The following is a 25,564-nucleotide window of genomic DNA, read 5'->3' on the forward strand; positions in this document are numbered from 1 at the left end:
AATGCACTACTAAGTAACAAACTTTCAGGTTACAGGAGACAAAGAAGCTGTACTACGGCTGAAAATTCGGAAAACTTTTTCCAAATTAAATTATACGTTGACTCCGGTCCAGCCGGCTCTAGTTGCGATTTTTACTAATTGTCAGGTTATAGCAGAACAATAAAACAGGCGGTCGATTTCAAAGCATTTATTCGACTGAGCGCAGCCAGAGATAGCAATAACTCTCCGACTCCAACGCAGAACAGATCTTGCATGCTCAGAGAGCAACGAAATCTTATTAAGTAAATTAGTCAGGTTCAGTTCTTGGACCGCCTTTGTTTCTCATTATATGTAAATGACCTGCCAGACGTCCTGTTAAATTGTAAAAGTCATATGTATGCGGATGACGTCCAAATGTATGTTAGTCGTCCATTGGGTAAAATTGATAAGTGTATAAGTGTGTGTAACAGTGATTTGTTCAATGTTAGTAGCTGGACGAAGCGTAATGGTCTGGCACTTAATCCAGATAAATTTAAATGTGTAATAATATACAAGAAACAACTAAATACGATTGCCTATCCAAAACTTGAAATCGAAGGAAAACAAATAAATTACGTAAATCTTGTGGACAACTTAGGATTAAAATTTAACAATTCGCTTTCTTGGAGTAACCAGGTAGTGAAAGCTACTGGTAGAGCATATAGTCTACTAAGAGAACTCGCACCAACACAAAAATACTTACCAGATATACTCAAACTAATGATAGCTAAGACATATTTGACACCCACCTTATTCTATGGGATTGAAATATTTGGAAGTTGTGACGCTGAATCTCAACAAAAAAAAACTAAAAGTAACATTTAACAACACTGCCCGCTACATATATAATAAGAGACGAGCCGATCATATCTCAAACTTAGCAAGGCAAATATTCAAAATGGATTGATAGACATGGATAGGGTACAGAACAATTGTCTTTCTACATCGAATACATCGCATTTTGCGTGCACTACGCTGTCGCAGAGCCAGCAGGGGATAATCGGCTGATCGTGGGTGATCTGCATGATTGCATGATTTTTTGGCACATACAACAGAAAACTTCATAATAAGAAATTTGAACAAAATTAGAATCAAATAATATTTCAAAACAAATGGCTATCAAACCAGTGTGCCAGACAAACGCTAATAGGAGGAGAGGAGAACAGTTGCAGCAGCAGCTAATGAGAGAGAGAGAGCTACTGAACAGAAAGTTACGAGAGCGAGAGAGAAAGAACAGTTATTTAAGTTTAGGTGATAGGGAGAGAGTGATAACACAACAAAAGCTACCAGACGAGAGCGGTACTCTCGTACTCACTCACTGCAACAACACAAACACGACAAGCCGACGCCGAAAAATAAAAAGTTAAATAATGTTTTAACACAAATCAAAAGGCATGCACTCGCGGAATAGAATAGGTTTCCAGATTGTTGGCTGGTTAGGAAGTTAATTAAAATTTATTTAGGAAAACACCGGCTGTTTATTCAAAACAAAAGGAAAAAATGCGGAGCGCAAAACAAAAACGCGTCTGATCACTACGAAAGAGAACGAACAAATTCAGAAAAACAATTTTTAACAATTGCTATTCGGGTATGGAACGAGTTACCTTTCAATATTCAAAATATTAGTAGAGCAACGCGATTTAGGGAGAAATTAGAAAAACACTTGATAAAATCTTAATAAAAAAAAAATAAATAAAAAAATAAAAAATAATAATAATTAAAAAATAATAGGTTAGGTAGAGGCGGCTGCCAGGCTCGCTCGGAGCCCGGCAAACTTAGGCCGGTTTCGGCCAATTGTGATACCGCTTGGGATCATTCCCTTCCTGCAGTGAGACTTCATGTCAGCAGTTGTCCCAGCCAGATGCTCTTATAAAGTTTGCGATCTTTCTGGGACATAACGTAGACATCTCCGAGATGTCTTTGAGAAAGGCAGAGCCTAAGTGTTGTAGCCGTCTTCTGCTGAGAGCTGGACAGGAGCAGAACAGGTGTTCCACTTTCTCCTCCTCCTTCCTCGTCTCTGCAGCTGCGGCAGAAATCATTGTATGGGGCACCCAGCCTACTTGCGTGGGTGCCTACTAGCCAGTGTCCTGTGAGGGAACGTATGACTGCGCTGCACCTTTCCCTGCCTAGTTTGCAGAGCTCTGCGGTGCGCTTCTTATCTATGGTCGGCCATGTTTGCTGAGCTGTGCGACAACGTGTCGCTATTTGCCACTTGTTGTCTGTTAGTCGCATGTACTGCTCTTTTATGATGAGCTTGCAGGTGGCCATAGGCATACAAATATCCTCCTTATCTTGGAGAAGGGGGGTCGTAGTACCAGATCTGGCGAGCTCGTCCGCTATGCAGTTGCCCTCGATGTCCCGGTGGCCCGGCACCCATATAATGCTGATAGCAAATTGCTGAGCCATTTCGTGAAGAGATCTGCGGCACTTCGCCACAGTAGCCGAGTTCGAGGAGATCACGTTAAGTGATCTAATCGCAGCTTGGTTATTGCTGTAGATGTTTAGATGGGTTGCCGTGGCAGTAACTGTGTGAAGGCAGTACAGGCAGTAAACGCAGTAACTTCCTCTTTGAAGACGCTACAGTGATCCGGAAGCCTGAAAGATTGCCTTATGTTTATGCTGTTCAGAGTAGATTCCTCCTCCGACCCTGCCGTCCATCTTCGAGCCATCCGTAAAGATTCGTATGGCCCCATCTGGGCCTGGGAAACCCTCGAGCCATTCGTCTCCGTGAGGGATGATGGTGCTGAATGGAGTATCCGTGTACTCCCTTGGAACTTGATAGTCCGTTCTTGCTGGGACCATGTTGTTTTTATACCCGATACTCAAAATGAGTATTGGGGTATATTAGATTTGTGGTAAAAGTGGATGTGTGTAACGTCCAGATGGAATCGTTTCCGACCCCATAAAGTATATAAATTCTTGATCAGCATCAATAGCCGAGTCGATTGAGCCATGTCTGTCTGTCCGTCTGTCCGTCCGTCCGTCTGTCCGTCCCCTTCAGCGCCTAGTGCTCAAAGACTATAAGAGCTAGAGCAACGATGTTTTGGATCCAGACTTCTGTGATATGTCACTGCTACAAGAATATTTCAAAACTTTGCCCCGCCCACTTCCGCCCTCACAAAAGGCGAAAATCTGTGGCATCCACAATTTCGACGATACGAGAAAACTAAAAACGCCATAAAACACTAAAAAAACACTAAAAAATCGTAGAGGATGACTATATCTTCCAGAGTGCAAAATCTGAACCAGATCGTATAATTATTATAGCTAGAATCAAGAAAACAATTTCATTCTTTCTTGCTCTGTCTCTCTCTAACACACAGGTTTCATGGTCGGTTTTGCCATTTGCAAAATATGAGTTCAAGGATCTCAGAACCCATAAGAGCTAGAGAAACCAAATTTGGTATCCACACTCCTGTGATATCGGACCTTGACCGTTTCGTGTCAAAATTTCGCCACACCCCCTTCCGCCCCCGCAAAGGACGAAAATCTGGGGCATCCACAAATCTCAGAGACTATTAACGCTAGAGTAACCAAATTTAGTATCCGCACTCCTGTTAGATCCCACTATAAAACGTATATCTAAAAATTTCGCCCCACCCCCTTCCGCCCACACAAAGGACGAAAATCTGTTGCATCCACAATATTGCAGATTCGAGAAAACTAAAAACGCAGAATCATAGATAACGACCATATCTATCAGATTGCTGAATCTGGATCAGATCAGATAATTTGTATAGCCAAAAGGAACAAATCAATTTGCAGTGGCTACGCAGCGCCCGACGTCACGCTCAGACTGATTTTCTGTCTCTCTCGCACGCACTCTTTGTCGTGTCGTTTAATATTAGCGGCGTCTGCCGAAGGAGAGCCATACAGACTTAGTATCGGGTATAAATGTAGAGTTGCGGTTTCCGCAGCAACTCACAACGTTCCCCCTCGTTTTAATTGTAAAAAGATTGACGACGAAATATTGCACCGAAATTTTAAGAGCATTGACATTACCAAACTTAATGATGAATTTAATACATATGACTGGAATATAATATTTAACATGGATGATGTTAATTCCCAAGTAAAACAACTACGAGCTCACATAACATGTCTTTATGACAAATTCGTACCGCTGCGTAAATTAAAGATTTCACCAAAGAAAAATCCATGGTTCAACCAATGTATTGCTTACAATATAACAGTAAGGGACAAAGCATATAACAAATGAAAACGCTACAGAACGTCTGTTCATTATCAAGAATTTAAAACTATAAAGAAAAAATTTAATACAATCCAAATTTAAAAAAAAACTTACTTCCGAAAATATTGCCACATGTGACTTATATTTGCAACACTGTCTTAACAAAATCCATATTTCCAAGTACATGGAAGCTTGCGAAAATAACACCTGTCCATAAAGGAAAAAATGAGTATAGACCAATATCAATTCTATCGTTTTTGTCAAAAGTCCTTGAAAAATTAATGTCACAACAAATTCGAACTTTCATAGATGACAATGCACTACTAAGTAACAAACTTTCAGGTTACAGGAGACAAAGAAGCTGTACTACGGCTGAAAATTCGGAAAACTTTTTCCAAATTAAATTATACGTTGACTCCGGTCCAGCCGGCTCTAGTTGCGATTTTTACTAATTGTCAGGTTATAGCAGAACAATAAAACAGGCGGTCGATTTCAAAGCATTTATTCGACTGAGCGCAGCCAGAGATAGCAATAACTCTCCGACTCCAACGCAGAACAGATCTTGCATGCTCAGAGAGCAACGAAATCTTATTAAGTAAATTAGTCAGGTTCAGTTCTTGGACCGCCTTTGTTTCTCATTATATGTAAATGACCTGCCAGACGTCCTGTTAAATTGTAAAAGTCATATGTATGCGGATGACGTCCAAATGTATGTTAGTCGTCCATTGAGTAAAATTGATAAGTGTATAAGTGTGTGTAACAGTGATTTGTTCAATGTTAGTAGCTGGACGAAGCGTAATGGTCTGGCACTTAATCCAGATAAATTTAAATGTGTAATAATATACAAGAAGCAACTAAATACGATTGCCTATCCAAAACTTGAAATCGAAGGAAAACAAATAAATTACGTAAATCTTGTGGACAACTTAGGATTAAAATTTAACAATTCGCTTTCTTGGAGTAACCAGGTAGTGAAAGCTACTGGTAGAGCATATAGTCTACTAAGAGAACTCGCACCAACACAAAAATACTTACCAGATATACTCAAACTAATGATAGCTAAGACATATTTGACACCCACCTTATTCTATGGGATTGAAATATTTGGAAGTTGTGACGCTGAATCTCAACAAAAAAAAACTAAAAGTAACATTTAACAACACTGCCCGCTACATATATAATAAGAGACGAGCCGATCATATCTCAAACTTAGCAAGGCAAATATTCAAAATGGATTGATAGACATGGATAGGGTACAGAACAATTGTCTTTCTACATCGAATACATCGCATTTTGCGTGCACTACGCTGTCGCAGAGCCAGCAGGGGATAATCGGCTGATCGTGGGTGATCTGCATGATTGCATGATTTTTTGGCACATACAACAGAAAACTTCATAATAAGAAATTTGAACAAAATTAGAATCAAATAATATTTCAAAACAAATGGCTATCAAACCAGTGTGCCAGACAAACGCTAATAGGAGGAGAGGAGAACAGTTGCAGCAGCAGCTAATGAGAGAGAGAGAGCTACTGAACAGAAAGTTACGAGAGCGAGAGAGAAAGAACAGTTATTTAAGTTTAGGTGATAGGGAGAGAGTGATAACACAACAAAAGCTACCAGACGAGAGCGGTACTCTCGTACTCACTCACTGCAACAACACAAACACGACAAGCCGACGCCGAAAAATAAAAAGTTAAATAATGTTTTAACACAAATCAAAAGGCATGCACTCGCGGAATAGAATAGGTGTTCAGATTGTTGGCTGGTTAGGAAGTTAATTAAAATTTATTTAGGAAAACACCGGCTGTTTATTCAAAACAAAAGGAAAAAATGCGGAGCGCAAAACAAAAACGCGTCTGATCACTACGAAAGAGAACGAACAAATTCAGAAAAACAATTTTTAACAATTGCTATTCGGGTATGGAACGAGTTACCTTTCAATATTCAAAATATTAGTAGAGCAACGCGATTTAGGGAGAAATTAGAAAAACACTTGATAAAATCTTAATAAAAAAAAAATAAATAAAAAAATAAAAAATAATAATAATTAAAAAATAATAGGTTAGGTAGAGGCGGCTGCCAGGCTCGCTCGGAGCCCGGCAAACTTAGGCCGGTTTCGGCCAATTGTGATACCGCTTGGGATCATTCCCTTCCTGCAGTGAGACTTCATGTCAGCAGTTGTCCCAGCCAGATGCTCTTATAAAGTTTGCGATCTTTCTGGGACATAACGTAGACATCTCCGAGATGTCTTTGAGAAAGGCAGAGCCTAAGTGTTGTAGCCGTCTTCTGCTGAGAGCTGGACAGGAGCAGAACAGGTGTTCCACTTTCTCCTCCTCCTTCCTCGTCTCTGCAGCTGCGGCAGAAATCATTGTATGGGGCACCCAGCCTACTTGCGTGGGTGCCTACTAGCCAGTGTCCTGTGAGGGAACGTATGACTGCGCTGCACCTTTCCCTGCCTAGTTTGCAGAGCTCTGCGGTGCGCTTCTTATCTATGGTCGGCCATGTTTGCTGAGCTGTGCGACAACGTGTCGCTATTTGCCACTTGTTGTCTGTTAGTCGCATGTACTGCTCTTTTATGATGAGCTTGCAGGTGGCCATAGGCATACAAATATCCTCCTTATCTTGGAGAAGGGGGGTCGTAGTACCAGATCTGGCGAGCTCGTCCGCTATGCAGTTGCCCTCGATGTCCCGGTGGCCCGGCACCCATATAATGCTGATAGCAAATTGCTGAGCCATTTCGTGAAGAGATCTGCGGCACTTCGCCACAGTAGCCGAGTTCGAGGAGATCACGTTAAGTGATCTAATCGCAGCTTGGTTATTGCTGTAGATGTTTAGATGGGTTGCCGTGGCAGTAACTGTGTGAAGGCAGTACAGGCAGTAAACGCAGTAACTTCCTCTTTGAAGACGCTACAGTGATCCGGAAGCCTGAAAGATTGCCTTATGTTTATGCTGTTCAGAGTAGATTCCTCCTCCGACCCTGCCGTCCATCTTCGAGCCATCCGTAAAGATTCGTATGGCCCCATCTGGGCCTGGGAAACCCTCGAGCCATTCGTCTCCGTGAGGGATGATGGTGCTGAATGGAGTCTCCGTGTGCTCCCTTGGAACTTGATAGTCCGTTCTTGCTGGGACCATGTTGTTTTTATTTAGTATAGATGAGTGACCTATGTGTTGAGGTACCCATTGTTCAGAGTCCCTAAGACGTATTGCTGCCATTTCTGACCGCTCCTTTCCTGCAAGGTCAAGGCTCTGGAGGCATAAAATGGCGTTTAGCGCATCATTTGGTGTAGTTCGAAGAGCTCCACTGATGCAGAGGGCGGCAGTTCCCAGCTGATTGGTGATTGTCCTTATTGTTAGGGCAGGCCACCACACAGTACTACTACTGTACTACTAATTTAAGAAACTAAACATAATCAATTAATTTTTAATAAATTTTGTTGAACGAAAAATAAAAATAAAAACAAATATTGAATGATGTGAAATGAATTAAATTAATTAAGTAAATCTAAAACAGATTTCAAAAGAACAGATTTATTTTGGTTTTGAAGTTTTCGTTGCCCAGTTAAAAATGGATCCGAGCTCAACAATAATCTGTTTAATAAATCTGTATTTGTTGCGACACGTGAGATCTTCCGAGTGTGATGGAGTCGATACATTTTTATATCCTTATCCCTAGACTCAGCAGCATCTTCGGAGAGCTCTCCAATGGATACTAAAGCATGTTTAATGACATCAGGAGAATGACGTCTTTAACCTGCTGTTGTAGATCTTCATAAACTTTATTAGCTTTTTCAGGAAATGACCCATTATTTAAGCACCACTTATCAAAAAATGAATGCTAGAAAGCATACATGTAAAAGACAGGGTATCAAGTAGTTAGCACTATCCCACCTAAATTAACATTTGAACTTAAGATACCATCGATAAGACCTAACCGATATAACCAGAAGTAATTGATATTTAAAAGGCCTAACCGATAAGGGGTTATCGAAAAAGCAGTCGGTTGTTGGAAGTAGAAGCAGAAAGTTGAACAAAAAGTCGGAAGGACAGACTCATTAATTGCACATCTTAAATCATACACTTTGTACTCTTTTTCGAAAAACACTATTAATAAACGATACATTATTATTAATCTTACATACATTGATATGTGTATTGTGCCTATGTCCTTGTCCCAACTGTCCTTTAGCTAAAGTAACAATATTAAGGTAACAACAACACAGACAATAACACTGGGAACAATTAATTATTAAAACAAAACTACAGCACATTATATCGTAAAAACAGTTGTATTGCATAGTAATATAATTTTAACTTGCAATATTACTAGTCGATTATACATATATTTTTTTTTTTTTTTTTCAAATCGAGAACTCACTTTGTAATAAATTCAACTGCACAGTCCACATGCATTTTTGGTCTCTCTTTTGGAGCTATTCGTTATGTGCACGATTGGAATAAATCACCGAAATCACCGATTAATAACAGACATCTATGATGTCACCGTCCTGCATATGAGCAATTGATCAATGAGCATCACCAAGTGACAGTCCACCCCCAGGTCAGTCAGGGCTTCTGTAATGGCTCCCTCGATATCGAGAAAAGTTATTAATGAGTATTCTTTGAGATGCTGAGACTTTGCTACACTCTTGTAACCCGATAAGTCTCTCAAAGGTTTTGAGTAGGAAAGACGATAAACTGATTGGTCTAAAGTCTTTCGGGGTTGAGTGTGAGGCTTTACCTGCTTAAGGGATGAAAACTATTCTAGCCTTAAGCCATGCTTACGATATTGCCAGTATCTTCCTGAAGATACTACTGTTTAGCCAGCTGATGGCCGTATCCCCGGCCTTCTGAAGTTCTGAAGGGCCGGGATTACCTGGTCCGGGCTTGGCGATTTAAACAGGTTGAAGCTGTTTACTGCCCAGCTTATGTTCCGTTTTGTAAGGATATGGTCCATCGATTCTACCGATCCCTCTCCTGGGAGGTATATCGGCTCGGTGGTTGTACATCCGGGGAAATGCGTGTCGAGCAGAATGTTTAGGGACTCCTCACTGGAGTTGGTCCACGTACCATCATTCTTTTTAAGATAACCTACTAAAGGAGTTGTTTTTGAAAAAACTTTCCGGAGCCTTGCGGCCTCCGACTTTTCCTCAATTTCGGAGCAAAATTTGTGCCAGGAGGCTCTTTTAGCCCTCCTCGTTTCCTTTTTGTGTAGTGCAAGGCTGATTTTATAGTCTGCCCAGTGAGTATCCTCCTTAGCTCTTGTGGCTCTATTGAATAGAGTCCTACAAGTTCTACGAAGGGTGTCTAGTTGCTTAGACCACCAGGGGGGGTTTCTTTTTCCCCCTTGGTCTGGTAGAAGGGCATGCTGCCTTGTAGGCTTTGTTGCACGCATCCGTAAACCTGTTCACAAGATGGTTTAGGTTGGCTTCCGTGTTCGGGCAATTAGGGGCGTTAGCAGGGAGTAGTTTCTCCAGGGTTGTGCTATATTTTTCCCAGTTGGCTTTTCTGGGGTTGATATAGTCGTTGGGTTTCGAGGGATAATATCGTCTCGATATACCTGTGGTCCGAGAAGGAGTGGTCTCCTAGGACTTTCCAGCTCTTGATTGTGTCTAGCAGTTTGTTTGACACTAGCGTGAGGTCAATGACCTCCTGCCGATTTTTAATTATAAACGTGGGGTCGTTGCCCCGATTGCAAATAAATAAATCTGAGTTCAGGATGAAGCTGAACAGTGACTCACCCCTTACATTCGTGTCCTTGCTCCCCCATTGGGTGTGGTGGGCGTTGGCATCACAACCTATAAGTAGGTTTTTGCCCGTCCTTTCGCTGTCGCTGGCTATTTTGCGAACAAGGTCGTTGGGAGGATCATCCTCCTCGTGGGCCATATAGGACGCCACCAGCCTGAGATGATTCCCGTTCAGCTCTAGGCTTGCCGCCGTGTTATCGCCATCGCTATAATTATGGAGCAGAAAGATATTTAAATGCTTTCTCGCAAGTATGCAGGTACGGATTTTACCTTCATTTTGGGATACAATTATCTTGTATTCCATCGTCCCCAATCCACAGACCTTGCTTCCTACCACCCAAGGCTCCTGAATCAGGACTACGTCGGCAGCCGATGCTGCTTTACAGTGGTGGAGAGTGATTCAAGGTTCTCCACCACTGTAATATCTGCGTCCGAGTCGTCTGAGACCCTCTCTCGGCACATTGATTCAAAATCGAGCAACAGCTCCCTTCAGAAGAGAATCCTTCTTGGTCTGGCTCCAGCTCGTCGTCAGGCGCTTCGATCTCCGCAGCGACGTCCTGCACGTCTGTGTTGACAACAGGAAGCGCCGCGGCCGCCGCGTTCGATTTAAACACCTTGATGGTGACCGAGCTGAAGCCGAAGTTTAGCTCGCCTTTTACTGCCTCCATTGTCGACGAGCTTTTTGTAGAGGACGAGCATTGCCTGGTTAGTCGGGCCTTGTGTCGTCTCAACCTTGGCTACCTTCAAATCCGAGGTCGGTAGTCCTGGGTTGCATCTTTGCAACATCTTGAGGATGCGTTCTGGCTCTTTGAAGGTAGCCGGCACCCAAATTCTGGCCCTCGGTCTGCTGGGCACCTCGCTCCAGTCGACTGCGACGAGTTTCGCCCCAGCATAGATCTCGCCGACCTGCGCCACCGCCGCTTTGTACAGCTTCACGGAGCGCTCGTCTTCGCAGGCAATTATCTTAACGTTTCCCTGGAACCACCCCATATCCTTGCAGACTGGCGGTGGTCCTGGGTCCTTGTCGAGGAGGTCGAAGCAGCGGTCGGCCAATGCCCCTTCCACCCACTTCCACTGACTCCTTGGAATCCTTCCCTCTGCGCTGCCTATGTCGAGGACGACAATTAGCGTCCTTTCCGCAATCTGCGCAAAAGAGACATTGGGCAGCACTCTGGAGAGCTTTGCTACCGGTCCCGGTGTCTCCTGCGAGCGCTGCCTCTTAGCTTGGGGAGTCACCTTTTTCTGTTCTAAGGGGAACTCCGGGAGCACAGCCCAAGCCCATTCCACCTTCTTCAGCCAGTCGGCTGATGGGCTGGCATCGCTGCTGGCGTGTTGCCGACGGTGTATGTGTCCTGCACTCCTCTTTTCGGCATAGCGTTTGGCTTGGGCGCTTGTCGACGGCAAGTCAACCCCCTCCGCTTTACCAGAAGGTCGGGCAGCCGCAGTATTGCTTAGCTTCCTTTCCAAGGTGTCAGCTTCGGGGGTTACCTTGCCACCCACTCCGGATTCGGGATGGGACCCCTTCGGGTTCGCACAGGCACCTTCCACCTTGCAGGTATTCCCTGCTGCAGAGCTGGTAGGGCCAGGCCTTTGTGACGCTGCCTTTCCATGCTTGGGATTGCTCCCAGTTGGCGTTTGGGGAGTGCCAGACTCATTTGTTTTTTTTGTGTGTTTTTTGTATTTGTTGCTGTTTTTTCCATAATCATCCCACGAGATGCAGAGAAAGGGAAAGATCAGCCCGGGCAGAGATCCACGTTGCCCTGGTAAGGCATCATTAGAACAGGGCGCTGCTAAGTCCCGGAGCCCTCCGTTAGCGACTGGGCTAGTTTTTATACCGGGCCCCCAGCCAGGCTGACTCTCGGCACGGGTCGAGTAACACACTTAGTCCGGCGTGGTGTGAGGTGGGTGTGGGGGTTGGGATGTGGTAGGTATCGTGTAGGGATGGGAGTGTGTGAGCTACTTATTGAGGCGGCAGCACAAGCGCATCGTCAGTGTTGCTACCCGCTGACTGTCCGGGACTGCTTATTTCGGTACTCTCCCGTGAGGGATGCCTGCTTATTCGCAGCTGACCTACCGAGGTAGGCCGTTCGCTATCCGCAACCCGCGACCCGTCCGGTGGCCTCAGCTAGGCCCCCTTTAAGCCACCCCACGAGCTCATCAGACCAGGATAAAAAAAAATAATAATAATAATACAAAATAATAATACAAATAATAATAAGATTAGAATTAGTATTAGTATTAATAATACAAATATTAGTAATACTAAAAATGTTAGAATAAGAAAATAATTATGTTTAAAAGCACACAACTATGTGAACTCCATGTGACTAGCGCATTAACACAAATAGAAATACTGTCGCGTCAGGAATATATATATATATATATATATGTTTTAAAAAATGTTTGTAGGGGGGTGGATCGGAGGAGCTGCTATCCAGCGACAAATCGGAAGGTGTTGAAAGGGAGAACCTCGGGTTTCTCCAAGAAAAGGGTATTTTCGTGTATAATATAATTGTGTATGAATATGTGCGAATATTTGCACGATGCCGCAGCTTGTACCGAGGATGGAATCGTAACTAAAAAAAACCCCAGCTTAAACGTTATGCTGCGGTGAGCGCGTATGGATCGTGGATCTTCCGTGCGCCCGTCCCGAGCGCGCGAGAGCGAGAAGGGACCGGAGCGCACGGAACTGGCACAGTGCGCGCCAATCATTTGCTGCTGCCCTGAACAAACGCTTTGCACTCCAGATAGGATTTCAAGTAATGAAACTCGTAACTTCCAAAAAACGTAGGAATGTGCGTTTTCTCAAAACGGGTCCCGCTGAGTACCGAATCTTTTCCAGAAATTGCATTTTTTTTCAAAAACGCGGTCCACAGTGCTCGATAGCAGTAGATTAGAGTTGTCGTGACTGCCCCGGTCACCTTTCGCTTCAGTGTAAGTTTCATGGGGACTAAAATACTTTCTCATAGTCGGATCCACAAATTCATTTTCATCATTATATTGAAGTCTCTTGGGAGCAACCAATCGGCCCAACTTGTGATCTAATGTTTGCACACAAGCACATGACTGTACAAATTCCCGAGCCTCCGTAGATGTACGATTTAGTTGGGATTTGCAGGCACCTCTTTACCGAATTATGAGATGTGATCCTGATCGAAGGACTGAAATTTACTATGGTTACGACTTAGTGGACTGTATTATCTTTTATATTGTACAGTAAACCGTATAAAGCCCCAGTTTTAAAATATATGTATTCTTAAGCGTTATCAATTTATTTTATGAATATGATAATTAAAACATCTAGACTTTACCTTTCGTTTAGAAAAAATATTGTCTGAAGAGGTACACTCTGTTTTTAACAAATTTTTAATAGTTATTGCCAATGCAGAAGATACATTTTTTTATTAATTGCAAAGGAACGTTTTTTCGGAGTGCCGAAATTTCCTTTCATAACCGTTCAACTGTGTATTGTTTGGCTAAAATTTCGTGTAAAAGTTAAATTAGCTGACGCAAAAAATATTCTGAATCATTAATATTACTTAAAATTATTATGAATTTCATTTTAAGCAAAGGACAATCGAACTCTGGAGCACCCAACAATCTTCAAGGAAACTCAACATTACCACTAATTAACTTGCCAGAACTAAAGGATGTATGTACTGTAAACAATATTTATACTATAATAATATAAACATATATATATTTGCTTTCAAGGATCAGCTGACAAGTGAACAAGCTAAAGCATCGGCATCTGGAGCTCAATGGGTGTGTTCAGTTAATGTTGCTGAGTTTCGAAGCTTAGTCAAAACCCTCGTCGGTGGAGTTAAAACAATTACATGGGGTTTTTTTAATTCAAAAGTATGTTTAAAATCGATTTTTTGTTGTTGTATTTTCCCTAATATCTTTTAAAGTTTCAGATTTCTGATACAAGTCTTATTACACAAGAAAAGCTTTTTAATCCAGAGATTTTATGTGTATATATTGACTTAGTTCATTTTGCAATGGAGGCTTTAGATATTTATACAATTAACGTTAATCCAAACCAACAGCGAACTTCAGGATTAATATCTAGAAGTAAAGAAGAAAAAGAAGTTCTGGAGCATTTCAGTGGCATTGTAAGTAAAAAAAAACGAGGGGGAACGTTGTGAGTTGCTGTGGAGACCGAAACTCTACATTTATACAATTTTGAGATATAGGTTTTATAGTGAGATTTAACAGGAGTGCGGATACCAAATTTGGTTACTCTAGCGTTAATAGTCTATGAGATTTGTGGATACCCCCAGATTTTCGTCCTTTGCGGGGGCGGAAGGGGGTGTGGCGAAATTTTGAAACAAACTCGTCTCGGTCCGATATCTTAGGAGTGTGGATACTAAATCTGGTTGCTCTAGCTTTTATAGTCTCTGAGATCTAGACGCTAATGTTTTACTCTAAGCAAAGCCGGCTATGTATGCTACGTGTGTGTTAGAGACAGACAGGGCGAGAAAAAATTAAATTGTTTTCTTGATGCTGGCTATAATAATGATACGATCCAATTCAGATTCTGCAGTCTAAAAGATATGGTCATTCTCTACGATTCTGCGTTTTTGGTTTTCTCGTATCTTTAAAATTGTGGATGTCACAGATTTTCGTTCTTTGTGGGGGCGAAAGTGGGCGGGGCAAAGTTTTGAAATATTCTTGTAGCAGCGACATATCACAGAAGTCTGGATCCAAAACATCGTTGCTCTAGCTCTTATAGTCTTTGAGCACTAGGCGCTAATAGGGACGGACAGACGGACGGACTGACAGACAGACAGGACTCAATCGACTCGGCTATTGATGCTGATTAAGAATATATGTATTTACTTTATAGGGTCGGAAACGATTCCTTCTGGACGTTACCCACATCCACTTTTACCACAAATCTAAAATACCCCAATACTCATTTTGAGTATCGGGTATAATAAAACTCTCGTTTGACTGATTGAGCAGCACTTGTTTATCAAAAAACGTTCATGCATGAAAATCACCGGAATAAACTCTGTGCGTTGACGGATACTTGCTGAAGCACATACGATCGGTGCTCCACTCAAACTTTACATATCTTGAGGTGTCGGTGGCTTCGGCATCGCACTGATTTAACTCGTATGATTTTGCTCATGAGCGGTCGGCACGAAACTGTTCTTAATTGCGTTTGTGTGCGTAAAACTTGAATGTGACTTTTTGACGTCTCTGATGTTTATGGCGCTTCGTATGTTGATATTTACTCAATGGGTTCAGAGTTGCCTCCTTGAAAACCAATCACGATTTTACTTTGGGAAAAAATTTTGCTCTCTTTTCATTAAAGTCTTTCTAAAAACAGACCTTACTTTTAGACTGTGGCACATGGTAACTGATGTAAGCATCTGAAACCAGATGCTAGGTAACCATCTGGAAAATTTTGATTAACTTTGCGCCTTATGTTAATAATACATACATATCATATTTATAATAATCAATAATCATAAGCTAGCCTTCCTGATTTAAATAAGATAGTTTTCGATAGTTTTAGTCTGATCATTTAAACATTATGAGAGAATGTAACTAAAAAAAAGTTAGGATCAATCGACTATGGCGCTTACGTATTATATATATATTATATATAATATATTATATAAAATAGTTTGGGGTCATCGTCGTGACCCAATGAAATATTTTGTGTCGTCGTCGCTCGAAGTTTTATTTTGGGTCGTCCCCGACAAAATGTTTGACCGATAAAAATTTTCTGCACGTTCAATTTTGAGAGATCGAGGTCCATCGAGGGGATTTTTTTATTCCCGATACTTCAAACGAGTGTAGAGTATATTATATTTGTGCGGAAAAAAAAGCGTGTAACGCGCTAAAGGAAGCGTTTCCGACCATAAAGTATATATATTCTTGATCAGCATCAATAGCCGAGTCGATTGGGCAATATCTGTCTGTTCGCAACAAAATTTTGTATCCAGACTCCTGTAATATCACACTGAATCAAGTTTGTTTCCGCCCCCACAAAGATAGAAATCTGTGGCATCCACAATTTAGAAGATACGAGAAAAACGCAGAATCGTAGAGAATAACCATATCTTCCAGCAGAATTTGAAACTATTATAGCCAGACGGAACAAATGAAATTTCAGTGACTACATAGCGTGACCACGCCGCTTACTTACTCTCTTTCTCACACACTCTGTTTCGTGTCACATTTCAGTTATAATAGTTTCTTCACGCAAATTCTTGATAAGTCGCGTTATATCGAGTGTATTTTTTGTGGCTAGGACAAGTTAGACGGGGGTTGCTTGCGCCCTATACAATACTATAATAATAAATTATTTTTGAACTTTTATTATTTATTCCACAGTTCCTTATGATGCATTCGCAGAACTTTCAAGAAATATTTGCAACTACAATCAATTTTTTGGTGGAGAGAATCTATAAAAATCAATCCCTGCAAGTAATAGCCAACTCGTTTTTAGCTAATCCAACAACATCGCCGCTTTTTGCCACCGTTTTGGTGGAATATCTTTTGGAAAAAATGGAAGAAATGGGATCAAACGTTGAGCGATCTAATTTGTATCTACGGTTGTTTAAACTTGTTTTTGGAAGCGTCAGTCTCTTTCCTGTCGAAAACGAACAGATGTTACGCCCACATCTTCACAAAATAGTTATCCGCTCAATGGAATTAGCATTGATTTCTGATGAGCCGTACAACTATTTTTTACTACTTAGGGCATTGTTTAGATCTATAGGTGGCGGCAGTCATGACTTACTGTACCAAGAATTTTTACCCCTATTACCAAATTTATTGGAAGGTCTAAATCGATTACAAAGTGGATTTCATAAGCAACATATGCGGGATCTTTTTGTGGAGCTTTGTTTGACTGTACCGGTTCGACTGTCATCTTTACTGCCTTATTTACCAATGCTAATGGATCCATTAGTTTCTGCTTTAAATGGTTCACCTACTTTAATCAGTCAGGTAAGTTTTTATATTAACAATTATTTTACATATATAAGCTTACAATAGTAAGCAAGTAATTTTAAGATAGTAGTAAGATACGTAGTAAGCTCAGCATTCTTTTCCGGGATAGTTTTGCATTTGCTTCCCACGTTATTGTGTTTGCCGAAACCTAATTAAAGCCGGAAATTCTTAGTTCCGAGGTTTTGGCAGGTCATTACACAACTTTTAGAAAGGACCGTTCGTCTTGACGTGCAGGAGGGATTCTGATTGCAGCGGACTCTAACTTCGCGTCGGAACAGTCCAAGTTCAACAGGAACTGGAATTCCTGTGTGTAAAACTGATTCTTCCCGCTTTCGCTATATTCATCACTTACTCATTTATTTTACTTTCTTCGGATTTCTCTATTTATTAGCAGCACTTGTCCGCTTTAACAGCTGTTTCTTAACTTTGTTGACGGCTTGCTTGACCTATCCATATCTCAAGTCAACCATGTGAAAAATTCCTTGGGTCGATTGCTTGATCTGAGCTTTGTTGCAGATCCGACCATATTGTTGTTAACCCAAGTCCTTCCGCTCACTATACCTGAAGACGCCTACCATCCTACTTTCGAAGTGTCGCTAAATATAGGACCAACTGTATTGGATCGGTCGAGTAGGCTATTCGAAAGTGTCCTCTGCTTTCGTAAAGCCTAGTTTGCGAAGCTTACTTAATAACCTCATTAGGGATTTTGATTGGTCCGCCTTTGACTTGTGCACTGATGTTATAAAACTGATGAATTTGAACCAGATCGTATCATTATTGTAGCCAGAATGAAGAAAACAATTTCATTTCCTCTCGCTCTGTCTCTCTCTAACACACACTTTTCATGGTCGGCTCTGCCTACCGCAAAAAGTGAGCGCCTAGATCTCAGGGACTACAAGAGCTAGAGCAACCAAATTTGGTATTCACGCTCCTGTGATATCAAACCTGCACAAGTGTATTTCAAAATTTCGGCCCACCCCTTTCCGCCCCCGCAAAGAACGAAAATCTTTGGCATCCACAAATCTCAAAGACTATTAGAGCTAGAGCAACAAAATTTTGTATCTATACCCTTGTTAGATCTCACTGTTACATGTGTATTTCAAAATTTAATTAACAATTATCTGCTAATAATAGTACTTAATTAAAAAAGGGGGAAAGAAGAGAAGTTAAAAGTTAGTTCAATTTTAGGTGATTATAAATGTTGAATGCTATTAGTTTAAGCGATAGTTCAGGGGATAAGGTATATCAGAAGAAGTTATAGTTATGGCATATAACCCTAAAAGGTTAGTGTTCGGCATAATTATACCTACATATGGGTAAGCGGGTTGGCCTAAAAGTACGGAACGAAAGAAAAGCCAATAATATCTGACACGCCCGAAGAAAACACATCCCAGACTGTTGCTACGGGGCTCACCAACATGGAAACTTTCTCGTATATTTATTATGTCTTTGTATGTACTGTATACATACTTATTTTTTTATATTTTTTATATGCCGAGCATAAGATAATACACAAAGAAAATTGAAATACGAATTAATATACAGTTGTTTCGTAACGTACGGGTCGTCAAACTCCTTAAACCAACGCTTGATAAACACCCTTAGCTTTATTTACTGTTGCAGCTATGTGGCTGTTAAAACACATCTTATGATCAAAAAGGACTCCGAGGTCATTTGAACTCGAAATTCGCTCGAGAACATGATTTCCTAGAACATATGAGACAAAATGTGGATCGCGAAGGTAAAATGTCATAAGTTTGCATTTCGAAAGGTTCAGAAAAGGAAGTAGTTGGAGGTAGTTGAACAGCACAATAGTAGTTCACTTAGATCCAGTTGAAGGCCTGTGTGCAAATACCAATCAGAGTAAGGCAGACAGCATACATTAGTGTAGTAGAGTATGTTATAACTTGAGGTAGGTCATTCAAACATAAAAAAAACAGAAGCGGGCCCAGATGACTTCCTTGTAGCACTCGTGAAGTAACATTAACAATATTTGACAACACATTAGAAAACAAAACACGTTGAGTACGGTTAGACAGATAGGACAAAATCCAATTTAGAAAATTCGTTGGGAGCCCTAATAAAGAGAGCTTGTGAATAAGCAGAGCATGGTTCACAAAATCGAATGCTTTGCAGAAGTCCGTAAAAACTACATCCGTCTGCAAACCACTTTGAAAACTACGGTGGATTAGGTTAGAAAACTCAAGAAGGTTAGTCGATGTTGAACGATGTCTGAGAAAACCGTGTTGCGACGGAGATATTAAGCTGCAACAAGGATGTTGCAGTTTCCGGGTGACCAAGAACTCATAGTTTTCAATATTTGATAGAGCGGAATGATGTAGGACTCATTCAAAATTACTGGGAGACAAGACTGTTCCAAAGAGAAAGGTCAAAGGTTTGCAAATGGACTGGGCACAGTGTTTTAAAATTCAATTGAAAAGAGGTAGCGAATAAATTTCCAATACCAACCGCATATGCTTTTGTTTTGTTCTGGTAATGAATGAAAGGAGGAAAAGCATTTGACCACACGGAGTAAAAAATGGTTCCGATGGATAAAGGTGGAAGGCAGACGTACCAATCGGATTAGGTTGCAAGAGATTGGTATCATTATGCGGAATTTTCCGTCTAAGCGATTTGCTAAAGAGTTTGAGCTCAAGAAACTGCGATTCTAGGGCTAGAAATTTCTCGTTGAGAGCCACGAATTGTTTCCGGATATCCAAAAACCCAGTTCGAGTCTGTCTCATGAAAGTGCGCATTTCGGCCTCAATCTCCCGACAAGCCAAACATGACCAAGACAGACCCATACGTTTCGAGATCAGATCGTTTAGCCGGCCAATATTTCCACCACCAGCACATTTTATGTGGGCAAAATTGTCGCACAGCCAGCAGCTAAGGAATGAATCACCAATGATTACACCACCGAATTCGCATTTCTTTGCACTGCAAACAATTGCCATTTTAGACAGCAGTAGACTCACTGTGCACGAATAATAAAAGCACAGAGTGAAATGGGAGAGCAGACAGCAGAGCGAGCCCGACAATCAGCAGCAGCGGCAATATTTCAGAGCAGACGATCCAACGAAGTGCAGGGAACGAACTCACCAAAGCAGACAACAAAAGTATAGTCCAAAAAGAAGAAGAACTGTACGTAATCCAGAGAGAGTGAGAGCAAGAATTCGAGCAGCAGGCCCGCTTATGCTTTCAAGAAAGTGTAGGCGATGCAAACGCTGATGCGCGAGAACAGTGCACACCGAAGAAACGATAACCAAAAGCAGACTGGGTAAAAGCAATAACAAATTGCCTGCACGAGTCCGTTATTACGTTGCGATATAGTATTTGTATTAAACACTTGTTTACAAACGAAACACTGGTGATTAACCCAAATTTTAATCAATATTCAAATCAAATCAAAGAGATTCGATGATATACCAAAACAAAATGACAACAATGTTTGATGATATTTAAACAAAGGGCAGATAATGCAGGAGCAAGAAAAACACGACCCGCTTAAGAAAGAGCTAGAAGCGAAGATACAATACAAACTAAAAACGCACCATCATAAAGAATGACCAAACCTACCTGATTGCCGAATCTGGACCAGATCGGATAATTTTTATAGCCAAAAGGAACAAATCAATTTGCAGTAGCTACGCAGCGCCTGACGACACGTTCAGACAGGTTTTTTTTTGTCTCTTCCGCACGCACTCTGTCGCTCAATGTAGCCACACTAACCATGTATTGGGTATAAATGTAGAGTTGCGGTCGCGGCATATTTTTTGATTCTTGTGCCCCGCTTTCTCTTCCGATTAGATTTGGGAAACCCCCTTGGTTTACCAAAGAGTTATCCAGTCTAAAAAACTTAAGATCCAGACTTTATACAAAATTTCAAGAAGTTGGCTAAGTTCTTTACACGGTCCTTTGATTCTTCTTGCTTCCGCCTGATCTAAGGAATCGTTTATAATTCCTCTCCATAAAAAAGGTAGCAGGTCTGACGAAAAATTAAATTATAGAGGTATAGCAAAGTTATCCGATATTCCTAAAAGCCTTTAATTTCAGACTTTAATTTCCTAATTTCGGTATTAACATAGTCCCTCGGTCGGTTAGGCGGGAGGAAGGCTGCGTTATGCCTGGGATCCGCGCGTAACAGCCTTCTGCTGTGATTAGTAGACATATAACCATTTCTTGTACGGATGCGTTTTATATCATTTAACGATAAATTGATCTCTGGATAAAACTGAAATGAACACATGCAAATTTCTGTGTCATGATATTCTTTTTTATTTCATGTGGATTTATATAGAATTTTTCTGCCTGTAGAGAAGCTTTAGGTCACCCGTATTTTTTGGTACACCCCTGAAAAATTTTGTTTGACTTTAACCAGATGTTTTGAACGCATAGAAGGGAAGTACCTCTGACACCACCGGCTCGTTACAATACCTACTTTAACTATTATAAGATGATGCCTATCTATTAGATTTTAGAATCTACTACAGCCACCTAATTAAACTTTAAAGAATCAACGAGCCTGTTTCCCAGAAAAATCCACTTTGTTTATGTTGATGTGCAGAAATAGGAGTGCTAAAACACACCTAAAACACAGTTTGTTCACACTAGACTTTACGTGGTGCAAACGATGCTTAAGTCTTAGAAAAATAAGACAAAAAATATATTTATCTATATATGTAACTAATAAATACATGCTTTCTTATAATTTAATATAGCTACAATTTCTAATTTTAGGGACTAAGAACATTGGAACTCTGCGTTGACAATTTGCAGCCTGATTTTTTATATGATCACATACAACCAGTTAGAGCGGCGTTGATGCAAGCCCTTTGGAAAACTTTAAGAAATCAGGACAATGCCGCCCTTGTTGCTTTTCGCGTTCTTGGAAAATTTGGAGGTGGCAATCGCAAAATGATGGTGGAACCACAGACTCTACATTATGATCAAAATGAAAAACCAATCATTTCCATTATAACATACTTTCAAGAATATGAAACTCCAATCGAATTTCCCGTGGACGAAGCGATTCATTCTGCATTTAAAGCATTAGGGTCTAATTCTACTGATCAGTTTTATAGGCGTCAAAGCTGGGAAGTAATCAGATGTTTTTTAGCAGCGTTCATTAGTTTGGATGATGAGAAACATACGTTGCTAAAACTGTTTACCCATGCAGACTTTGTGGAAAGCAATATAATGAATTGGTCAATATTTCAACATAAAGTTGAGGATGTTAGTGTGCGTGGAACTCATCAGACTGCTCTTATTGGAATGTTAGTAGCTTCAGCGACGAAAGACTTGCGAGATTCTGTTTGTCCAGTAATGGCAGCTGTTGTAAGACATTATACAATGGTAGCTATTGCACAACAGGCGGGTCCGTTTCCTCAAAAAGGCTACCAAGTCTCTAATGGCATAGATCCCATGGTTCTAATCGAGGCATTAGCTGCTTGCATGGGTCACGAAGAAAAGGAACTATGCAAACCTGGCATAGCTTGCATGGGAATAATTCTTGATACTGCCACAAATATAATGGGAAATAAAGAAAGAGCATGTAGATTACCTTTAATCCAGTATTTGGCAGAAAAAATGACATCCTTATGCTATGATCGACCTTGGTATTCAAAGGTTGGTGGCTGTCAAGCCATTCAGTTTTTATGTAAGCATATGTCTCTGCGTGCTCTATATCAACATCTCTTCAACTTTTTGAAAGCATTCATGTTTGTGTTAATGGACCTAGAGGGAGATGTTTCCAATGGGGCCATCGAAATTACAAAAAATTATATGAAGACCATGCTGGAAATTTGCTTAAGCCCTATTAGTGTAAGTTATAAAAATGATGATCTTAAAGACTTGCAAACAAAGGCCACATATGAAGTTATTCACGAACTAGTTCGACATATTACAAGTCCTAATGGGATTGTAAGAGAGGAATCTATGATACTCTTAAAGCATATAGGAGCAATTCAATCTAAAACAGTATCGGAAGTTATGGACCCACATAAAGATGTACTCGCTGATATAATACCACCAAAAAAACATTTGTTGAGACATCAACCAGCCAATGCACAAATCGGATTAATGGATGGAAACACGTTTTGTACCACCTTGGAACCAAGATTGTTTACGATTGGTAAGTAATGATTTCTATACCTTAACAGCGCCCTAAAATTAAGCAAGACTTTCCAATGCAGGCTCTGTAATGACTCCTTAAGACCGGGGTAGTGTCGGTTGTCAGGCCTGAAATTTTGGGAATCATATCTTTATTATCAATGTACATGTAATTTAGTTATTGTGGTCGTTGTTCGTGTTTCGTGATCCTTTGCAGGGGACGAGCCTATTCCAAATGCGGTGTGATTCTTGATCCTTAGTGCTGAGTTAGGTATTACCTTGTTGCAAGTGCTGGATGCAAATCTGCGAAGAGCTGTTTGGAACCATGTTCTTGAGTTAGTTTATAAAGTTTATAAGTTAAAAAGCATGAAAAGTGGGAAGTCTACATAGGTGGTTTAAAACAAGCTTTGGTGATTATGCGGAAATCTTAACATTTTCCAGCTTTTTTATAAGAAGTGTTTTAATGTATCCGAGCTTTTTTTATGGAGGCTTTGTAATTAAGAAGGCAATGGGACTCAGTTTTCATTCAAATCTTTATTAAGTTTGAACAGATAAAACAGATTAAATAAAAGGATTACGACTGCAACTCTACATTTATACCCGATACATAGTCAGTATGGCTACATTGAGCGACAAAGAGTGCGTGCGGGAGAGACAGAAAACGTGTCTGAACGTTTGAGCCACTGCAAATTGATTTCTTCCTTTTGCTATAAAAATGATCCGATCTGATCCAGATTCGACAACTTGGTAGATATGGCCATTCTTTATAATTGTGTGTTTTCAGTTTTCTCGTGTCTTTAATATTGAGGATGCCACCGATTTTCGCACTTTGCGGGGCCGGAAGGGGGGTGAGGCGAAATTTTGAAATACACGTTTTATAGTGAGATCTAACAGGAGTTTGGATACCAAATTTGGTTACTCTAGCCTTAATAGTCTCTGAGATTTGTGGATGCCCCAGATTTTCGTCCTTTGCGGTGGAGGAAGGGGGGTGTGGCGAAATTTTGAGACAAAACTGTCACGGTCCGATATCACAGGAGTGTGGATACCAAATTTGGTTGTTCTAGCTCTTATAGTCTCTGAGATATAGCCGCTCATTTTTAGCAATAGAGTGAGACAGAGCGAGAAAGAATGAAATTGTTTTCATAATTCTATAAAATTAATACGATCTGGCTCAGATTCTGCAGTCTAAAAGATATAGTGGTTTTGTTTTTCTGGTTTTTGGTTTTCTTGTATATTTAAAATTGTGGATGCCACAGATGTTCGTCTTTTGTAGTGGCGGAATTGGGCGGGGCGGAGTATTGAAATATACCTGTAACAGTAGCATATCACAGAAGTCTGGATACAAAATATCGCTGATCTAGCTCTCTTAGTCTTTGAGCACTATGGGCTAATAGGGACCGACAGACGGAAAAATCACCACAAATCTAATATACCCCTCTACTCATTTTGAGTATCGGGTATAATAAACGAATAGGATAATATTTGCGAAAACCACTAACTAGAGAAATCACAAACGGATAAAATTTCACAGTGCGGCTTTTTTTGTCGCTGGTTGTATAGTTAATACGGTAGCTGACATTCAAAAATTGTATTTATTTGTTTAATTAACATACGTTTGATAGAACTGGACTTCACAGAACCCTTGAAAATATTCATACAAAAATACTAAAATCGCGATTTTCCGATCGGCGGTCACGTTTCCGATTTTATATATAGCCTATAAACGTCCTGGGGCTGAAATACAAATCAACATCAACATTTTTGTATGCTGATAGAGATAGTGGTCGCCTCCATATAATTTAAAATACAATACCCGCATCCGTTTAAGTAAATTATTAATATTAAACAAATTTATTTCAGATTTATCAAATACCTATCATAAACTATTTTTTCACGAGTTGCTCACGTTAAGTGAAGCTGAAGATGCAACATTGGCCAAATTGGATTGTTATAAAAACGTGGCCAATCTTATACCTCTCAGGACTAGTGCTTTACGTGCACTGGCTGCATGTCATTATATAACTGATATTGGTTATAAAGAAAAAATTATTAATATAATTTTTAAAGTAATGGAGAATGATAAATCAGAGCTTCAAGAAACTGCGTATCTCTGCATGAAGCATTTTATAACTGGAATCACACTTGAAAAAGAAAAGGTAAGCTTCACAGGTATTCAATAAAATTATGTAATAGCAAAAAAAACGCCTATCATCAAACCCACTTTTTCTTACCTGTGCCTCCGAAAACAGAAAAATAGGACTATATTGAATTCGTGTAGTCCATCGCTTTTTTCGCAAGGCATGGTTTTTCAGTCTTAGTCTTATTATGTGTGCAGTTTTATACACACCACTTTTCGTTTTGATAGACGAGTCTTGCGAATTGGCTGTTTCACTCAAAATAGCTCTTGTGTCTGCTTGAAAAACTACTATTTATTTCCTAAGAGCAATGGAATGTACAATATTTTTTGTCAGACCGTCTTAAGCCCACATAAAAAAGTTCGCAAGAATATGCCGTGCATGTCCGTG

The 25,564-nt window shown here is 40.5% G+C and overlaps 1 protein-coding gene across 1 annotated transcript in view; it reads left to right on the forward strand.

Moving 5' to 3' along the window:
* LOC117188125 (transcription-associated protein 1) overlaps positions 1-25,564 on the forward strand; it is a 156,151-nt gene that overhangs the window by 80,348 nt on the left and 50,239 nt on the right. Inside the window, exons 8-13 of the mRNA XM_033391474.1 lie at positions 13,524-13,608; positions 13,671-13,814; positions 13,868-14,071; positions 16,308-16,925; positions 21,669-23,061; positions 24,900-25,195. Coding sequence (XP_033247365.1) covers positions 13,524-13,608; positions 13,671-13,814; positions 13,868-14,071; positions 16,308-16,925; positions 21,669-23,061; positions 24,900-25,195 — 2,740 coding nt within the window. The remainder of the gene's footprint in view (positions 1-13,523; positions 13,609-13,670; positions 13,815-13,867; positions 14,072-16,307; positions 16,926-21,668; positions 23,062-24,899; positions 25,196-25,564) is intronic.

The sequence above is a fragment of the Drosophila miranda genome, chromosome 3 (genome assembly GCF_003369915.1).
Source record: "Drosophila miranda strain MSH22 chromosome 3, D.miranda_PacBio2.1, whole genome shotgun sequence".
NCBI classification, from domain to species: Eukaryota; Metazoa; Arthropoda; class Insecta; order Diptera; family Drosophilidae; genus Drosophila; species Drosophila miranda.